The 12,356-nt window shown below is 38.1% G+C and overlaps 1 protein-coding gene across 12 annotated transcripts in view; it reads left to right on the top strand.

Moving 5' to 3' along the window:
• The window catches only part of TNRC6B (trinucleotide repeat containing adaptor 6B), a 135,744-nt gene that overhangs the window by 75,869 nt on the left and 47,519 nt on the right, over nt 1–12,356 (top strand). For all 12 annotated transcript variants that reach the window (XM_075077725.1, XM_075077763.1, XM_075077779.1 and 9 more), the window contains one exon: nt 11,083–11,170. In XM_075077725.1, the coding sequence (XP_074933826.1) occupies nt 11,083–11,170 (88 nt within the window). The remainder of the gene's footprint in view (nt 1–11,082; nt 11,171–12,356) is intronic.

Genomic DNA, 12,356 nt, shown 5'->3' on the forward strand with positions numbered 1-12,356 from the left:
CCAGCTGAATATACTGAACTTACGCAGCCAGAGTTGTTTGAAGAGACAGTAATTTGGTAAGATTTATAGAGCGTTTCCAAGTCCTGCAAAATATTTCTTTTTTCTTCTGCCTTTAATTTAGGCTTCCTGATATGGATCATGACAGCCCTGAAACTTTGTAACTGAATATTTTCAGGAAGTAGCTGAATGAATTTTCTTACCTGTTAAAAATAAATACTGCCTCAGGCAGCAACTGGAGTAGAAAACACAAACCTTAAATACCTTTGCCAAGAAAATCTGAGCAAGCTGTAAGAGTTGTTTTTTTAATGTATTAGAAGTTCAAGCAACCTTAACTTGCTGGTTCTTCCAGCTTGGCCTGCAACAGATGAATAATAACTTTGTGTGGAAAACCTTGTTCTTAACTTCCCACTGATAAAATGAAATACATTCTTGCTTTAGTATTTTGATTTAGTATAACTAAAATAATGGCTTACAGTTTGATAAATGTTATTTTCATTACTGTAGTGCCCTGAAGCACCGTAAATGGAAAATTTTACAATATTATACAGATCTGGAGGTATGTAATATGCTCGTCAGGCTATTAATTAACTTGCATAAAGCGTTTTGGTTTTTATAGCAAGTGAATTTAGAAGGTTTCTTTGGAAACTGAATAAAAGTAAACAATCAGATCGCTTATAAAATGAAGTATAAATTATACCATTCTGATGCTGTGAGGGTATTCTTATAATATCCCCAGGCAGGTAGAATTCCAAGCACCTCATCGTTCATTAGAAGCTGCTTTTAAGCAGCATGCTTCTATCAGGGTTCATTTTGGTCCCCTGTGTCCTGTTCTTCTTTCCGGGCCCCCCCCCCCCCCCCCCATGTAACTGTCACTAAATAGAAACTGCTTTGCTCATATGTTTATTTAAATGTTTTCTTTATCTTTCCTGAAGTGCCATAACACAAAAGAAAACCTTCAGTATCTTAAAGTGTATTAAACTACAGCAATAACACTGTAATGTGGTGTTATCTAATGTTTTCTTTATTTCCACCTTCTCCTAAAATTCTGTCCTGTATCTCCAGATATTTTGGATATTTTAGGTGTGGTTTTTTTAATGGCTGGGAAACACAAATGTAACATTTCTTGGATTATGACTGATATTTTTGAAGTTTGTTTTAAATGTAACTGCTTCTGTTGTGAAGATTCTGTATGATCCAGTTCCTTACTGTCTGCATGGCCTGTGCTGGTGCCACGAATTATGCTCTGACAGAAAATGTTTCATTTAATTAAACTACATTATATTTTTTAGTATTCTTTCTGAAATGTCACATTCTGACATTAAAACAAATTTCATAATTGTGCTTACTGTGGCATAGTTGCCATAGCAAATATATCAGTTTCTTGGGACTTTTTTAAGTGTTAAAAATAATTCTATTCTTGGCATTTAAGACAGAAGTTTGTAATCTAAAAAGGTACAGAGCTGCTTTTGTTAAAATTAAGTTTATACTGTAGTCAGGAGTTAGCATTTGCTTTTTAACTGCAGTCAGATGATTAACAGCAAACAGGTTGTTTTTTTTTTAATAGCACTTCTCCTATATACCTACATGAATGTGTTATTAAGGTGACAGTAATGCTCATCAGCTTCACTTGCGTCACAATTTGTAACCAGTTCAAAGCCCCAGCGAGGCATTGATAAAGCTGCCATTAGAGCTTGACTTGTGGAGTCGATCTGGGCTGCAAAATGCTGTGGTGTACTGATACAGGCACCTGAAGTGGCGGGTAGCTCATTTAGGGGTTTCTGCTGCAGATCTGCAGAAGACATAGCTGTAACTAGTTCCCTGCTCACTGGATCACTAAATACAGAAATACTTGTTCATTCTACTCTAAGTTAATACATTTTTTGAAAAAGGATTCCAGAGCTGGATTGCCAGAGTCAGTGACACAGAGTTGGTTATGGTCAGAGATGCAGAATTCACTGCCAGCTGGGCAGTATGGTGCTTTGTGGGAGGCAATGCTGGAGCTGATGATGTTCAATGTCTGTACTAGTGACCTGGTCAATGGGGTGCAGTGTACCCTCAGCACGTTCGCAGATGATCCTAAATGGGGCTGAGTGGTTGATACTTCTGGAGGGCAAGACTGCTGTTGAGGGGGAGCTCAGTAGGCTGGAGAAAATGGTCTGACAGAAACACCTTGAAATTCAACAAATGCAAATGGAAAATAGTACACCTGGGGCAAAATAACCCTGTGCTATAGCATAGATTAGGCATCCACTGACTAGAAAGCAGCTCTGCAGAAAAAACACCCGAAGGTCCAAGTAGAATGTGAGTCAGCGGGGTGTCCTTGCTGTTAAGAAACCAGCCACGTGCTGGGCTATACTAGCAAGGCTATAGCCAGTGGGTCAAAAGAAGTGATTATTCTTTACTCAACACTTAAAAGTCCACCGTTGACATACTGTGTTCCAGTTTTGGCTCCCTTACAGGACAGATACATATTAAATGGCCACTAAGATGACTAGTGTTCTGGAGCACATCTTGCACAAGTTGAGGCTAAGAGAACTGGAGTTGTTCAGCCTTAGAAATAGAAGGCTAAGGGGGTAATGTTACTGCTGTCTTCGGCTCCCTTATGAGAGGGTATAGAGAGCCAGACTCTTCCTGGAGGTGGTGAATGGTGATAAAACAAGAGACAGCAAACACAAGTTGCATAAAAGAAATTCTGGTTAGATACTGGGGGAGGCAAATGCAATGGGTGTAGTAAAAAAAAAAAATAAAAATAATGGAATAAGCTCTCCACGGTGGTATGTCTCTGTCCTTGGAGGCAGTCAGAATGCAACTAGGTCCTGAGCCACCTGCATGATGATGGCTCTGTTTGGAGTGTGGGGTTAGAGCAGATGCCAGGTAACTTCCAGAGGTTCCTTCAGTCAGAATTATTTGTGATACTGATAGACCAATAAGACTATCATGTGTCTAGTGCAGAAAGTGTCACTTAGTTCCAAAAGATTAATTGGTAAAATAAAAAACAAAACAAAAGGCAAACTGGAAAGGACTGTTTAGGGAAAAGGTTCTGTTTACCCTTCCTTCTGTTAGTTTTCAAATTAAAGGATTTTTTTTCTCCTGACATGCAAACCATTTGGGATTATAAAACTGGTAGAGTTTACATCTCTTAACCTTTTAATACAAAGCAATACTGGCAAATACTTGTGTATGCTGCACTTACAGACTAATAAGCAATCCTTTAACTGACATCTGGCACTTTTCCCAGATAGCCTGCGTTCTTTTCAAACCACGTTTTGTGTTGCAAAGTAGGACTCTTGAAGAATTTCTATATGCACGGTGAGGTATGTAAAAAGTTCTTTTTGGATGGTGGTGTGAAAAGAAGAGTCTCACATGCAAAGGGAAGTTCAGCAGCAGCTCCCTCAGCATGTAAGAGCTCTGCCCAGAGCTTTGATATTCCCCCATACCTGCCCATAATTGCAGAAATGAAAGGACTTAATGGAAGATAACAGAGAAGAGTTTTGCCAGGTAGTCTGTCGTCTTACCTGCTGAATTTATGGCTTCAGCAAGAATTAAGGTTTGAAATAGTACATATTACCAAGACAGATCATCTGTAGTGGAACAGAGATCTTAACTGTACTTCCTGATGATTGCCAGCTCTTCCCTTCTCAAAAAAACTGACTTGTTTATCTCTCAGCCTGTAGCAGAGGCAGGTTCGTTATTGAGATTTTATTGTGGTAGCTGTTATCCATTTACTGTTCTATATTGTTTGTTAGGCATTCATTTATCTATGTGTGTTTGGTGGCTTTCAGAAGGTACTTTTCTTGGTAAACAGTTGTAGGTAATGGAGCTTTCTACAGGTGTGAGTAGTTTTAGAGGAAAATAAGGTTATTTGATATCACGTAAAACATTGAAGTCCTGAATAGAACTGTGTCTGGCTGAATGAATGTTCTGTTATGACATCTTAATTACAGGCAGATTTCTAACTGAATGTTTTGCCATTCCTGGGCTATTTTTACCACATTTCACAATTCTCTAAACACTTTATCTGTGTCTTGGTATGCATGAGCGCGCATGCTATGAAATAATAGTTAGTGATCTGTAAGAACTCTGAAGCATTTGAAGGCTGAAGTAGGGGAGAAAACTCACTTAGTTCTTACATTCTAGAACTTCGGCTATAGCTCTCCATTTCCTTAAAACTTTCCTTTTTATCAACTGTGGCTAACATTTGGAAACTTTAGATTGTACCAGGAAGTCATTCTTTTAATGTATAAAAGTGATAGAGCTGGAAAGAGTAATTTATAAAAGGAGTGCAAGCAAGAAATATGGAATATTAAAACCATTTATTGTTTTTGTGGTTTGGGGTGGTTGTTTTTTTTTTTTTTTCCCCCCACACAATCCAAGTTTTCTTATTAACAGGACACTCTTAAAAGTGACACCACCCCCTCCAAGTTGCAGAAGTGTTGAGAACAAACCTCCTTATTTGTGAACATTTGTTGTTGTATTGTAGGGCTTATATTGTCCATTCTTTCAAGGTAACAGCTCTTTATGGACAGAGTTCTTTTTTTTCCTATTATGTAAATCACTGTGCACATATATATATGTGTATGTAGAACACTTCACAAAGAATTAATCTTACTCTATTAACAAGTCTAATAGCAGTCTATAAGGAGACTTTCTTTAGAAAAGTGTACTTCTAGCGAAGTTGGTACGCCAGTGTTTTAAAGTTGGTTATTTTCTACAGCACCTTCAAATTACCGATGTTTTGCTGCGATAAAGGCATATCAGTTTTTCCAGATACGCTATTTAAAGTAAGCAAACTTCTTGCTGTGACGCTGTTCTGGTTTTCAGCCAAAGAGAAGAAAAAAAGCAGCTTACTCTTAACTCCTTGATGAGTGATAGTCTTTTGCCTTTTGAAAACACAGCTTTACAGAGCACTTCTAGAAACACACTTTCTAAAGCCTTTTCATTAAATACATGGAGAAGCGTATATTGTGTCTGTATAAAATTTGAAGCTTGCCTGGGGGTGTGTGCGGGGGTGGGAGGGTGACACACTTTTTGTCTTACCTGTGTTATGCTATGTACATATATGTTACAACAAGGAAAGTTTTAATTTCAGACTCTACTGAAGGTCAGAGGTCTGATATCTTGATTTCACTTTCATTCAAAAAGTGTAGGACAATTGTTCTTTTACTAACTGGTTGTTTTTAAACTGCATGGTTTATCTCTTATTTCAGTATTCCAGTTGTTCAATGATGCTGTAGACTTCAGTCTTATTTCAAGAAAACAAGTAACTTTCTTTTTTTCTTGAAATTTTTATACTCTGGATCTTCAGGGGTGCTACCCTGAAGGATCAGTTTTTTTCCTTGTAAACATCAGAATTCATTTGGCCTAAAGTAATTTCATATTTAATTTTTGTCAGTTCAGCCTAAAGACTATCTAAATGTCTATTTCCTATTTAACCGGCTTTTCAATGGCTTACATCTGTCTAGTTCATGCATGCAAACAGTGCTGAACAGGAAAGGTGGCTGTGATGTTATGCATTTTAACCTTTTTTTATAAAATGAATTAATCCCATTTTGAATCTTTTGATTAGCAAGACCATAACTCTTTACATGGCTTAGTCTAGTGAAAGTAATTTTACCTTTAGGAATTTAGGGTCTGTCAACCCTGGGATTTATCCCATGCTGTGTTATGTCTTGCTTTTGTTTTTTTGTATGAGAATTGCACAGATGTGGGTGACCATGCTCAGGTCACATATGCAGAGTATGGGATAAAGGTCTAAATACAGTCCAGAGGAAACACGTTCTCCTTGATATATTAATGTAGGAGCCTGTTTCAAAAGGAAATACACTCGCTTTTACTGGTAGATCTTTCTATGATACAATCTGTAAAGTTTTAACTGGGTGCTGTGTGGAGAAGTATTGCCATACAATAAGGTGCAGTTTCTCAACTGCAACCAATATAACATGTTCCTGTGAAAGGAGAAGATTCCTTGCTTCTTGTGTGTGCTACTTCTGGTGTTAATCTGGTAATACTCTAAGGTAATTCCATTTACAAAATGGATGGGAGTGGTCCAGGTGAGTTTTTGTGAGTCAAATTTGCTTGCCATACAATCATCTGAGTTCCAGAGAAGGCTCAAGCAAGGGAAGGTCAGGGACAGGGCCTGATGAAGAGAAATAAAGTGGAAGAAAATGAAACCTAGATTCTCTAGTGGCAGCAGCAAGCTGTTTATGAAATAGCACTGTTGAAGACAGCCTACTTTTCTGCAAGAGGTTTTGTCCCTGTGTAGATTGAGAGGAGCTTTTGCCTTGGAAGTGTACCTGGCCTTGAGATTGTTATAAAGGTGTTCTGCAATGTATCAGACACACCGATGTGTGATGCCTAATTCTGCTGATATCCAGGCTGTGTAATTTACCAAAATACTGAGGAAACTTTAAGAAATAATAAGCTAGATGCCTGTAGTTAGAGTTCATTGGAAATTCTTCTTGCTTTAAATATTGACCAAAGTTTGGATACCTTAATGTAGATGAAATTTCTGGTTGGGCCCTCAAGTTTTGAGTCTTCTTTTCTATTTCTAAATGATTAGAAATATATTTGTGGTCTGATACTTCGGATCACTAAAGGCCTGTCTGTAAGAAAGAGTGAGTTAATAGCTCAAGTGTTGGCTTGAAGTGAGACTGGTCTATGCATGCAAATCATTATCTCACATAAGGCAATGGCCATTAGCTCTGGCTAGTTATCGCTAAGGCCTTTAGGGAGAATTTAACAGTTGTTAATGTGATCTTCTAGCTGTATAGGTAGAAGCTTATTCTGTTAAAGCTGCTGATTCTACAAGTGTAGTTTCTGAATCCCCCATATTCTGGAAGAAGATACATAAGTTGGCTCACAATTTGGAAGCATATTTGTAAATCATCCTGCGCTTATTACAATGCAGAGAACAGGATGCGCCTATAGAAATTTACTGTCACTCTTGTGTAATAGTATAGCTAAACCAAGTTTACTGAAAGTAAAGTGTGGGCTCAAGAGGAGGGAAGATGACTCACAGTACTGGTACCTAGTCCGCATCTTCATGTATGAGGAACTCCCAAACGCTGTTACGCTACTGTCCTGTAGCCCTGTGGAAGGGACGAAGAGTTGCACACACTAAAGTGCCACTCCTGAGCTTCTAGGAATTTTCATTTCTTATATTTTACTGGTTTGGGTTGGTGGTTCTTTTTTATTTTTATTTGTGCATTTTTAGTTTGAGGGTGACTTTATAGAGTTGTGGGTTTTTTGCATAGACTAATACTCTGTGTGGCTCTTTATCTCTGCCTATCAAAGCATGTTGCCAGCGGATAGTATGTAATAGAGAGAGAACTTTAAAGACAACTTCTGTCCTCTACACATGCCGCAAGCCCATACATTGTGAGAATAAGTCTTTTAAAAATAGTTTCCTGGGAAAAAAAAATAATTAATAGTTAGGATTTTGCAGAAAATTAACACTTTCCAAAACTGGTCAGTTGTTTTGGGGAAGGGCACACTTCCTGAATATCTTTTTCTTTTTTTTTTTCGTTTTAAATGACTACACGCTTTAATAATTTGGACTTCACAAGAACTTTCTGTTACTTCTCTAGTTAACTAGCTGAAAAACCTTCTTTTCTCTGAAACGATTGCTTTTTGTCTTAGCCAGAAGAGGTTGTTATAAGAAATTAAGATATTGAGTGTACTACATCACAGCTACTGTTTTTTTTGGTTTGTGTGTTGTTTGTTTTTTTTTATAAAAAACACAAAATTTTGGATTACAATCTATAGTTTCTCTTCATTTGCAGGCTGTTAGTATGCCTTACTTTAAATACTCAAAGTCTGTGATACAATTTTAAAATACTTTTCAGTAATGTTGATTCTAAGATGTTGTGGGAAATACTGAAGTGCCATTAGGTCATATTTTTAAGATGGACACATGCTTGAAGAAAGCTGGAGAAGCAGCTGGTGGCTGATCACTATTTAACAAACTTCCTCTTCAGGGTTGTGGTGTGTCCGTGTTCCCATTACTATGTGCTGGTAACAAAAACCAGAACCACACCCCATTGTATTACTCTAAATTCACTCGTTCTGAGTTGATGGATTTTCTCGCAGTGTTCATCTTGCCAATGTAAGCAGCTGGTTGCTGGAATGTACACGATGGACCTCTCTGTTGCCCTGACCAGGCCACGAAGAATTATGTTTTAGCTAAAGGGAGAAGGTTAAAAGGGAGTGTTGGCAGCTGAATGAATCGATGAGGTACTTGAAAGCTTTGTTTATGTTAAATTTATTGGAACACTTAACGCTGCAAGTTAAGTTTGTGTTTAACAAGTGTCTTGCGTACAATGGAAAAAAGCAAACCATTGATAATAAAACTTCAAATAATAGTGAAATCCATCAGAGTGAAAGTGGGAAGATGGCAAGTGTGATACCCAAAATGGCATAAGCAATTCCTGCCCCACCCTCCCCCTGAGATTCAGTGAACTTTCAACATAGTGGTACATTGTTAGTGTCTGTAGCATCAATACTTGCTCTGTCATTTGGACAGTATAACTTCATCCTTCCTACATGTTTATAAGGTTTCAATTCCATTTTGTCAGGGACTTTATGGTCTTCTACATGTGATGCAGCCCAAGTGTTCAGATCCCTTCCCCCTCAGAGGACCTTAGGTGTGTGCTTACATGAGTTGAAGCCTAAATTACTAAGTATTGATTATTGCTATATTGTAGTTGTTGATGAGGAGCCCAATAGAATATTAAATGCACATCTCTACTAAAAGAGCAGAAGGGGAGGTCGTCGTGCAAAACAAAGGGCTTCTCTGCAGCCTTAGTACCGCAGCAACTTGTCCGTATATATCTGAAAACAAAGCAGTGGCTGTAGCAATCTTCGTGTCCTGATCTTACTACGAAGACAGATGACCATAACTAGGTGTTTACTTTCAGGCTGGTCCTTGGCTGCTTTTATTATTAGTGCTACATGTCGTCATAAGCCATAGCTTCAGCTTTGATTGTGAATATGGCCTTTTTCTCATTCTTTTCCATTCCCTGCTCTTCTGGTCACAAAACTAAGGAAGGTGCTTTTAAGTAGAAGGCTGTCTGTGTGCCAGGCAGTTACTGGAAGTCATTTTGTAGTTTGATCCTACCCTTTTTCAGCAGCTCTCTTAAGACAGCTCTTAAGTTTGCCTGCTGCAAGGAAGTGTTTTGGAAATGGTATATTTGTAACTGGCACTACAGCCCAAAAGGTGCACACAGCTTGACGGTACAAAAGTAGTAAACATAATTTGAGGTTATAGTAACTTTGAAAGAGGAGAGTGTCACTGGAGAGCTTTTTCATATTGCTTACAGTCTGTGGCTCAAAGAAAATGGAAAATTTTGTCTCAATGCCATGACAGACAGTGTGAGATATATACTAACCTCCCAGTTCTTCATGTCTTGTGCTGTTAGTAAAAATTAAAAACCTGTGGGGCGTTTCCTTGCCAGAGTTCAGGGCTGGGAAGTGTGCTGTGACATTTTATGGAGAACAAAACAGAGCAAGAACTGACCTGGCTTAAGCAATACCAGACAGAGTGCATAAAATGCTGTTCTGTATGATGTGGAAAGCTTGCCTCAAACTTCGTTCAATGCAGACTGAACTTGCTGTTATGTATGAATTGCATTTGGTAATAACCTCAGGATGTTGTTACTAAGGACTGATCTTGCCCGTATCCATTTTCTCCAGCCATGAAGGAGAGCCTAACATTAGGAAACCAGGAATACATTTTATTACTGCCCATAGCTCCTTTTCTCTTTAAGAGAGTTCTTTGAAGTCCTCAATCAGGAAGCTGTCAACACATAACATCTCGAAACATTTTTGTACGAATTGATTGGTTATGTAAATGTTTCTTTGTACTCTGGCTTGGCAGTACCTAGTGAAAATGCAAACAAAAATATTACCTGTACCATATAAATGCAATGGAGGGAAAAGCTGGCAAAGCCAACTCAACTGTAAGATTTTTAAACTGTGGTCAAAAAAGAGCTTTGATTTGTGCATAAATCTAAGAAATAGTGCAGTACTATTACAAACTCCAATTTTGTTTATAAAGCTGTTCTGTTTTTTATAAAATCTTGTTCTGAAAGGTCATGGGTTGCAGTTGTTAGTTGTTTCCCATTTGTAAAGTACATATCTCTGGTCTCTGATCCTACCCCTCATCTGTCAGATCATCTTCTTACATCAATTGTCTTTGTCTTGGTTTTTCCCTGCAAAAAGAAATTACTCCCGAGAGAGCTGAAAACTTGGTCTTAAATTTACTTTCAAGGAGGTGAACAGAATTGGTTAACGAAAATGTGATTCACCATAGAAACAGCTCACCCAATAGCATATATGCAGTAAATTAACCATTTTCTGGTACTTTCACGTTTGATACGAAACATAGCAACAAGATGATAGCTTGACAACAATAGCAGCTGCACATATTTTTCTTCCTTTTTTGAACGAATGTTCTTGTAGAAAAAATAGATTCCCTGGAAAGTAATTTATATTACAGGTTTCATCACAGAAATTCTGTGGGTGGGTACAATAGGCTAGAAATTAAATTAGTGATTTGTATAATAAATGATGGGTTTGATTTGATATGACATTTCTAGTCTCTTACAAGTGACATAGCTACAGGCAATACAATAATCTCTTCCCCTTGTGAAGATAAATGTCATATCAGACCAAACCATCTTATATTAAATTACCACTTCCCTTTTTTTACCATATGAAAAGATTCATGAGACTGTTCATTAAATAATAGCACAACCCAATTAAAAGGGTACTTTGGCCAAAATGTCGTGAAGATATTTTCTAATATTAGGCATGTAGTTAATTTATATAGGGTCCTGCCATAAGAGGCCTGATCTGAATAAAGGAGTTTTCCTTTGTGCAGCAAGTGGTGTGATTGTGGCCACACTGAGCTAGAAGGTGCCTTTCTTATCCCAGTTAGACTGAAACGCTCAAGTGCGAATGAAACATGATGATAAGAGGAATCTAGTATCTTGACTTTCGTTCTTGGGAGAAAAAGGAATATAGTACGTGTGGCTCTTGCACAACTTGATTGTGCTTATACCATTGTTTTTCTTGTTTTGGCAGAGAGAAGGAGCAAGAAAGGGAAGAACAGTTAATGGAAGACAAGAAAAGGAAGAAAGAGGATAAGAAAAAGAAGGAATCTGCTCAGAAGGTAGGTTTTTGTATTTGAATTCTCTTATCCAGCTGAACTTAAATAGTATTGGGTGTGGTAAGATATTAAATTGTGTTTGACCTTAAAAACTTGATTGTTTAGTGTGATGCTTCATTAAAGACTATTTTTTGCATAATTTTTCTGGAACGTAACTGTTTAACTTAGACATTTCTTCTCCTTAGTGTGTCATGTGAAGTAAAAGATGTTTTAAGTAATTGAATATGGGTTCTCTTGATCTATGCAACTCCTGCTGTTTTGAGGTGTTTGGGGATGGAAATTCAGTGAAGCTTTTGCAATTCTTGAAGTAAAATTGACTATTTTCTAGAGCAAGATGATTTTTTTTCCTGTAAGTTCTTAAGGAAGTTTATATGAAATATTCAGTACTGAGGGTTGCCTTTATTTTTTGCGAAGTATTAGTTAGGTTTTACATTTTCTGTAGCTAATAGCTCTTTTGCTGAAGTGGATCAGTTCGAGCCTGAGCTGTTGAGAATTGATAAGTCACTGAAAATTGGTTTTGCTCAGAAAATGGATTTGAACACTTGATGTATTAGAAACTCTCTATTTTGCTGAAAATCTAGAAGATTGTTCTAGGAGTTAGTGACATATGAGCTTGAGCCCTTCGCAGCTTTATCCGTGCTTTTTCCTGGTAAAATCCTTTTTGTCTAGTTCTGGGCTTCCCAGTACAAGACAGCTGTAACCATCCTGGAATGGGTCCAGCAAGAGGCCCCTAAAGTGATTAAGGGACTGGAGTATCTGACAAATGAGAAGGCACTGAACGAGCTGGGGCTGTTCAGACTGGAGAAGAGAAGGCTCAGGGGGATCATATCAATTGATGTATATAAATACCTTGTGGGAGGGAGTAAAGAAGATGGAGGCAGGCTCTTCTCAGTGGTGCCCAGTGACAAGGCACAAGTCATTGTGCACAAATTGAAATACCGGAAATTCCACTTAATCGTAAAAAGACTTTTTTTGTGTGCGTGTGTGTCTGGGCAACTACTGGTTTCCCAGAGAGGTTGTGGTGCCTCCATCTTCAGAGGTGCTCAGAAATGAGTTGGACGTGGCCCTGTGCAGTCTGGTTTTGATGACTTTGAGTTGGGGAGACTCCTGGGGACGTGTGGGGAACAGGGGTGGGAACTGCGGACTAGATCTCAAGAGGCTGTCCCTTCCAACCTTAATGATTATGTGC

The sequence above is a fragment of the Phalacrocorax aristotelis genome, chromosome 1, assembly GCF_949628215.1.
Source record: "Phalacrocorax aristotelis chromosome 1, bGulAri2.1, whole genome shotgun sequence".
NCBI classification, from domain to species: domain Eukaryota; kingdom Metazoa; phylum Chordata; class Aves; order Suliformes; family Phalacrocoracidae; genus Phalacrocorax; species Phalacrocorax aristotelis.